We start from the raw sequence: 7,896 nt of genomic DNA, 5'->3' as shown, positions 1-7,896 counted from the left end.
TAGAAGCTACTGAATTAATTCGAGACATCACGCTCCCTAAAGATAAGAAGATTCTCAAGAAGTAGAGGCTCGAGGCAATGATGGCTGAAACATACAAAACAACTTTTCAAGAAAGAATCTAGACCTTAAGAATTCATAGCTTTCTTCGGTTTGGCTTTATTATTTGTACTGACTTTTTGCTCAATTACAGCATGCCCACATAGTCAGCGTAATGAACGACTGCATCATGGACTACCAACACAAAGCAGATATAGCCGAGTGCAAGTTGCAAGGGGCCGAGCATGCACAGGCTAAGGCAGAGAAGAAGTGGGTGGCTGCCAAGTAGTCGAGGGAGGATATCGAGGTCCAAACATTGCAAGGCTCAAGTTCAAGCTAGTAAGCTCCTCTTCTCCAAGACAGAAAGGAGACTTAAGGAGTTGAAGAAAGATGCCAAGGAAGTGATTGCTCGGCTAAAAGATCAACTGATGGAGGTGGAGTGCAGGGCTGCCCAGGCTGAAGAAAGAACTAGCTAGGCCAAAGATAAGGCGATCCAGGCTAGGAAGGATGCTAGTCAGGTCAAAGAGAGGTCCGACGGGTAGTCGAGGGTCTCAAGACCTCCGAGGAGTTCCGCAATGAGCTGAGGGACACTACCACAGACTCCTTTAATTAATCAAGGCTTCGATGATTACAAGGGACTGATTAGGAGACTGCATCCTTAGGTCAACCTAAGCCAAGTCTTTGCAGGCAAGCCACAACCAAAGTGGTCTCTTCCTCCAGGGAAGAAGTAGAAGTGGAAGAGTAAATTATTTCCTTTTTTTAGCTCAGCAACATGGCAAGCTTATTTTTTGTACTCTTCTTTTTTGATTTGATAATGACTTTTGTAAATCTTTTTGGATGAAATAAAATGAAAATATTTCTTGTTACCTCATAGGCAAACTGCTTTAATTTCTCACAAAGTACTTGTTTGGATTTTAGTCTTTGTAGCTCAGATGGTAATATAGGCATAGTTTATTGACTAAGTCTTTTTGGTCGTCCATTGTATATTAGGGTGAAGTAATCATGACGACTTGTAGGTCTTTTGTCTCGGTGCAACTGAGTCGAGATTACAGGCCCTAGGATTTTTTGAAGCATCCTTGGTTGTCTAGACTTTTCTGCCCCCCTTCGTCGGCATAAAGTTTAACTTGGAGCTCCTAACCTAATAGGGTTGGTTTACCGACTCATCGGTTAGATTTTTGGACAATTGATGCTCAGATCGAGCATGTGTCCTTCCATCCAAACCTAACTCTTTGCTAGGTTATTTCATCGACTCTTTTGTCAGTTGAACGAAGGTCCCAGTCATTTCTAGGTTATCTCCAAGAGACAAACTGGTTCTTTAACTGGGTTCGCTTTTAAGCCGTGTAGTCTCATGCAATGGATGTCCCAAATATTCCTAGGGTGTATCCATGGGAGTACTTAGAGTTCAGCTCTCAAGTTTTGGCTCCCTAGCCTCATGGCTCATAGAATAGAGGTCCTAGCTAATCCTAGGGTGTTTGTATGGAGTACTTAGAGATTGGCTATCTGGATTTAGCTCTTTAGCCTTGTGGGCTCATAAGTCAAAGGTCCCAGAAATTTATGGGTTTTCCTTTTTTTTTTGGAGGGCGTTGGTCTTTGAGAGATAAGTTTGACCTATGATACTTGGTGCATTTGGCTACTTTAGAAGAGGGTATCCGACTTGAAATACTTGAACAATATCCGAAAAAAATACTTTTATTTATTAGTGATCAAATTTACAAGGTGCCTCTTACTGGCACTATACTTAGAGCTTAGCTAAATTTCAAGTCCTAAAATGCATGCACCAATATAGCTATACACCACGCTAATCATCTCATCTCCTTCTTGTGGGCTAATTATTGAGACAAGTGTATGCTGAATGGAACTCTCACAAAGGAGGAGAGATGATTGGCATGGTGTATAGCCACATGGTACATGCAGTATAAAATATAATTTGCCCATGTACTGGGTATGAGCGGGCAACATGGCTCAGAAGTGATTAGAAGTTGGATGGTTGCTGCAGTAAGAGGTGAGTTCTCTAGATGGAGAGGCTTCAAGGTTTGGGTTTGGCGGGTTTAGAGGAACAGGTGGGACATGGACTTGGTTGTGTGGCGTAGAGGTGGTGGGTCTGATGGACCGCCTGGAGATAAAAATGGGTGGGGATTCTTGTGCCAGCTCGCATGTCTCTCAGGAATATGAAGAGATGGGTCCAGTGGTGCTTTTAGAAGCAAACATGGTCTCATCAAAAAATGACATGAAGACAAATATAAGACTTACTCATGGATGGATTAAAGAACTTAAAACCTTTATGAATAAGAGAGAACCCAAGAAGTATGATGGCTTGCCTTGCTTAAATAAAGTATAGGCAGTCTTATAATGAGACATTGTAACTTAAAAAAACATCCGGAGCAGCTGTTTGCATCAAGATATATGTTTAAGCTTCATGATACTGATTTGCCTCTAGGTTCTTTTCTTGGGTTCAAAAATGAAGCTTTTTTTGCTACCAGAAAAAAAGAGGAAAGCACAGAAAAGGACTGTTGCCTGGTTAAGATTAACGCAAGTACACAAATTTACGCAGACGCTGAAGACAATTTGAATATCAACTAAAAGGCTACAACGCAATCTGCATATTCTATTAACTATAGATATCCAATACACATTATTGTTCCTATCTGAGAATTTGGATCAAGGAAACAGAAAGCATCCAAATTCGACGAAGTATGGTTTATTGTAGCTGTTATTTACACAAAATCTCAAATAAGTAAATAAAATAAACAGCGAAAAGGTGTAAATCTCATCTGCAGACGAACATCACATGTATACTATCTATGTATCAGCGGAAGAATCTCATCTCTGATGCTCTATACTCTATCTATGTTGCTCAAACCATGATGAAAGAAATCATCAATACCAACAGCCATAGCAAGTTGGTTGGAGCAAAGGAATCTGTTGAATAAACACAGCAAAAAGTTCCATTTAATGCGTCGCTTCAGTTAAACTGTTAGTGTAGCAACTAAGAAATTAAACCATAACAGCTTAACTACACAATTATTTTACCTCCAGCAAATGAACTGCCATTGTCAGATAGACTAGGTGGAGATGATGGGGTGGTAGCATTCGACAATGTGATCCCTAAATTTGCACAATCTGCCCCAAGGGAACCTGCAAGAAACCCCCACATTATTTAAGAACACAGGGTTGTTATAAAGTAAAGCTGAATTTTTCTCCCATTTCTTTTGTTTTTTTTTAATTTGCCATTCTCTTTTATGGCAATAATCGATGATGGTGTTCTTACAGTCTCTATAACATGGTAGTCTGGTTTCGTTGAGAAGGTTGCTGAAACCCTCCTGGCATTCACATCTGTGGTCGAAACTTGATGTCTTTACACACGTGCCACCTCCACAATAGGACCAGAAGCATGCTGTTGGAAACAAGGGGGGAAAAGAAAAGAGAAAAATATGACTGTATTATACTCCATGTTGGACTAATACTGAGATTGGATTCCAAGAGAGAATACGAAACGAAGAGGATGACGGTGATGCTTACGGTCCAACATGGAGGAATTGGATGGAGTTGGCGGTGAGGGTGCTGGAGTTTCAGAATGGTTGGAGCAAGAGTAATTGATGCTACCTGGAAGCAGCAACTATGATCAGAATTAAAAACAGAAAGAAGAGCTACAAGCAGAAATCTAAAAAAATTATTTAATCTTTTGACATGCATGAAGGCATTGTACTACATCAGAAAATTTATCCCCTTATCACCAAGACATTTATCTCTCTCTCTCAGATGCTTCAAATAGTAATGTCTTCTAGCAAAAGCAGAACTCTACTTAATTGGACACGTATCCAACAGGTATTTGACGGCAAAGATGAAGTGTTCTAAGAGAAAATTGTTCTCTGTTCATTCTTAATAAGGAAAAGGACGTCTCTGCCATCATTAGTTTGTAGCATAATTCTCTTCCCATAAGATGTAAGAGTTTGTCTCAATGATCTGTCTTCCAAAGCCTGTCCAAGCTCTTCCCATAAGATGTAAGAGTTTGCCTCAACAGATTTTTCTTCTTCAATACATTGCTTGGAGGGTTGTGAAGTTGAGGAAAAATCAAAGCGTTAGACAATTTGCTAAAGGAAAAAAAAAAAAAAAAAACATTAAAGAGAAATGTTTTCTGCTTCTAAATATTTCTTCAGGAAATATTTCCTTCTAAATATTAATGATGCCAAACTCTATTGTCTAATCGTTCGCTTGTGTCTTGTTTCTAAGTCGAAGTAGTTCCAGACCACTTGCTCAAGAGAAAAGTAGTTTTGAACCATCATATGGAATGGGAAATATTACATAATTTAGGCCCCAAAACTATTCTGTTAAATAGTTTATCTACAACTATGGTATGCAAAACTTACCCTAACTGCCCAGTTTGGAGTGAACTGAATCGAACAAGTCCAAACCGGTCTGAACATAGTGGAACTTCCTAGTTCCACTCGATACCGACCCATACCACAATCCTATGATTGCGAGTGTGAAAAAATGTGGGGAGATGTCTTAGTAGAGGAAACGTGTCACACTATATAGATTGTATATATTGGACAGATAGCGTACAGGTACGGTTCCCAATACTGATTTTATGGACCTTGTCTCTAGCATATTTTGTTTGAAGAACTGACAATTCATAGGAATGATTATTAGAATTTCATGACACTAAGGAAAATGGGAGTTACTCTTTTATCCATTTAGCCAAGGGACTAAAGAAGTCAGCTTGTGGAAAAATGAACTGCTTGGACCTAAATCAAGAAAGCATAAAAAACATAAACATTTTAGCTAAATGCAATTAAATGATGAATTGATAATGTGTAGAAGCCCATAAACCAGTTGACGCAGTCAAAGGAAATTTACCACTTGCTTACACCCGACTATTTAGCCAGCCAATGCATCTCTTCACTTTACTACTCTTTTTGACTCATTCCCACACTTTGTAGTGTCAAATTGGTATCAATCATGGACCTAAGGGGAGGCTGGATGAGAAAATACTAATGACTTTAATGATTGAAAGCACTCTAGTAAATCGGATTTGGCTTCTGGCAGAAAGCCGGAAACCAATGCTGAAATAAACCATAGAAGAAGGGTGCCAACTGAAATAGTTGGTAGGATATCTTGTGCTGATACAAGATATCTATGTTCGATACCCATCCTTATCCAACAACAATAGATGAAGCCTCTGTCCCTCCTACTCTTAGAGAAAAATAATAATTAAATGAACAAATAAATAAATAAACCATAAAAAGATGATCACAAGATATAGAACTATAGATAGGACATTTCAGTTTAGTATTACATCTGCATCCAAACAGGTCCATGATTTAGCATAGGTACCAGCTGCTGATTCAGTGGAGCTGTCAAAGTTTAGCTAAGTATTCAACTTTTCATTATGTCACTAACCCTTGACTTTTCCATGCTATATTTATCAAGTCTAGAAGCAGCACTTGAAACTTCGCAGCACTAATTAAGCACCATTCTGCACCCCAGAGACCAAAGAACCAATACACAGGTAGGCGACATTTTCTTCTAGACTTGACCAGTACCCAATTTAGACTATGCCCAAATGAAGAAGAATCTATGGAATTAAATGCCCCTGTAGCTACAGTAGCATTAAAAGAGACAGCATGCTGCGCGTGGTGCACTGTGAAAACCGAACTTGGTGCTGGTTCGCACCGAGTCCTGGCCGAACTAGTCCAGTTCCGTCCGGTTCGACCTTATACCGGTCGGGGCCGGAACAGTTTTCTGTGGCCGAACCGAATCGGTCGTCGCCGGTAATGGTTCGGTACGGACTGAACGGGCCAGTACGGGCTGGTTTAGCATATCTTGGTTACCCTGCTGACTTTGTTTTTGACTTAACAAGAGCAAATTCTAACCAAAAATTAAGCCTTGTCTCCATTATCATAATGGTCAGACCCATGTTAACTTTGTTTTCTGCCTAAATATCAACTCCTTTTGCTTGAGCCCCACCTAACAAGTGACTCTAAAGTCCTTACTATATTACATGGATTAGTCCATGATGATGGACTCTACCAATTGGAGAGAGAAGGAGAGAGAGATGTTACAGTTGGGGATGACGCAGGGAGAGAAGCGGAAACTGTCACCAACGTGGAACTGAGACCAGCCCGGATTGCACTCGCAGACGAACCCAAGGCCCTGGTCGACTGATGCGTTGCAGGTCCCCTTCCCACAATCCACATTAGCACAGGTGGCATCTAGCAAATCACCAATACAAACAAAACAAGAGCACATGTTAAAAGCTCTCTACTTCTTGGAAGTCTACATATAATAGAGACAAGTCATACAAAGCAAAGAAAAGATTTTAGAATAGTAAAGTTAGATCATGTGAACTCCACTTTAACATAAGTAAGTTCAAAGAAACTTCAAGATTGGGGAAGAAGAGAGACTCATGAAAGGGATTCTTTAGATGGGAGGAATTGCAGGACTGGATTCTAGAGGGAAAAATAAAAAAAAAACTATATGGTAAAAGCAACAACATAAACTTCCATTTTAAAACAGCCTAAAGAGAGAAGGAAATCATGAGAAACATAAATAAACAAAAAAATTACTAATTAGAAATTGGAAAAATAGGCTAATTGAACTTTAATCTGTAGAGAGGAATCAAAAGACTGGGAATTCGGTTCTAATCAGTTTTGTGCAACAACATAAATTTTTACCTGGAGAAATCTTGGAAGGTATCCCTGTAGACTAAAGATCAAATTCTACAGATAATTCAAAAACTTTAAGATGAACTCATTTAAGAACAACGGTATCACCCATGTCAGCAAAATTAAATCATCAAGGATTACAACTACAAAGAATCTTCAGAAAAACTTTGACAGAAAATGAAAACCCATTCAACTTTCCTCAACTGATGAAGCAAAGAATTTCTAAACGCCAAAACAAGAACTATCTTACCAAAATCCCAAGTTATAAATAGATAAAAACCGAGAAACTTAAAAACAAAAAGATGAAGTAGAAGGTTTGTCCCAATAGAATTGTTCACAAAGCAGGATGACTCGATGGAAATTGTGAGCAAAATCCATACGAGTAGAACAACAGAACATCCAAATTGTAGCAAAATAAAACAAACAAAGGGTGATCCATATAGTTTGAAGCAAAGAGTACTAAATCCAAGTAGCAAACATCACCAACAATCAATACAATTAGAAACCCCCCAAAAAAAGAAGAAGAGCACATAGGGCAGATAGAGAGATGAGAGCAGTACTGAGAATAGGGGATAGGAAGTCTCCTGCAGCTGCTCTCTGCGGCAACAAAAAGGTGGTGGCTTGGAGTGCCACCAAAACAAGTGCTACTTTAACGCATCCCATTTTTTATCCTCTCTGCTATTCTGAGTTCGGATATTAACCAGAGCGAAGGAAGGAAAGAAAGAGAGGTAAGATGGAAGGGAGTTGGTGGTGGCTTGAGGGAGAATTTATTGGAGTTTTGGAGCTGCAGGACTCTGTAATCTTGGATGAAGTAATATAATAATAGTAACGGAGGGTGCGAGCTTAGATCTGGTCACCCTAGCGTGGAAACGGGCAATCTTTGACAAAATATGGCCTGTTTAGTTCCGGTCCCCTCAATGGCTTGGAAGCTTTGGAGAGCACGGCAGTGGCTTCTGTCCGTAGCGTGTAATGAAGGCCACGTGGGATGGGAGCGCGGAGCGGGTCTGTGGGAAGCGCCGATGGATTGCGTCGTATCTAAGTCGGATTATGTTCAGACGAATTGGTTGAATCTAATTCATGTTTTGTGGTAGGGGAGAAATGTTTCACTGCACCGCTCCCATTCCCTTGGTGATTTTGTAAGATGGTATACGTGGCCTGTCCTCTTATGTATCATACCAATCGTCGATTACCGTGG

The 7,896-nt window shown here is 39.9% G+C and overlaps 1 protein-coding gene across 1 annotated transcript; it reads right to left on the bottom strand.

Annotated features, from left to right (window-relative positions):
* Positions 1-2,605: 2,605 nt before the first annotated feature.
* Positions 2,606-7,585, bottom strand: LOC103697862 (neurogenic locus notch homolog protein 3-like). The gene is made up of 6 exons (XM_039128914.1): positions 7,262-7,585; positions 6,099-6,248; positions 3,556-3,639; positions 3,305-3,430; positions 3,067-3,171; positions 2,606-2,955 (listed from the first exon to the last, which is right to left on the bottom strand). The coding sequence occupies exons 1-6, from the start codon at positions 7,362-7,364 to the stop codon at positions 2,891-2,893; spliced, it is 633 nt and encodes a 210-aa protein (XP_038984842.1). The 5' UTR covers positions 7,365-7,585; the 3' UTR covers positions 2,606-2,890.
* Positions 7,586-7,896: the final 311 nt, after the last annotated feature.

The sequence above is a fragment of the Phoenix dactylifera genome, chromosome 8 (genome assembly GCF_009389715.1).
Source record: "Phoenix dactylifera cultivar Barhee BC4 chromosome 8, palm_55x_up_171113_PBpolish2nd_filt_p, whole genome shotgun sequence".
NCBI classification, from domain to species: domain Eukaryota; kingdom Viridiplantae; phylum Streptophyta; class Magnoliopsida; order Arecales; family Arecaceae; genus Phoenix; species Phoenix dactylifera.
The sequence above is the reverse complement of the archived record's forward strand: the minus strand, read 5'-3'. Positions and strand labels throughout refer to the sequence as shown.

Bases quoted from the DNA above. Each gene is read 5' to 3' on its own strand.
- LOC103697862 (XM_039128914.1), bottom strand. From the start codon at position 7,364: ATGGGATGCGTTAAAGTAGCACTTGTTTTGGTGGCACTCCAAGCCACC. The intron at 3,640-6,098 runs GTAACATCTCTC...TGCTGCTTCCAG, and splicing joins TCCCTGCGTCATCCCCAACT to GTAGCATCAATTACTCTTGC. The intron at 3,172-3,304 runs GTAAGAACACCA...GGTTTCTTGCAG, and splicing joins ACTACCATGTTATAGAGACT to GTTCCCTTGGGGCAGATTGT.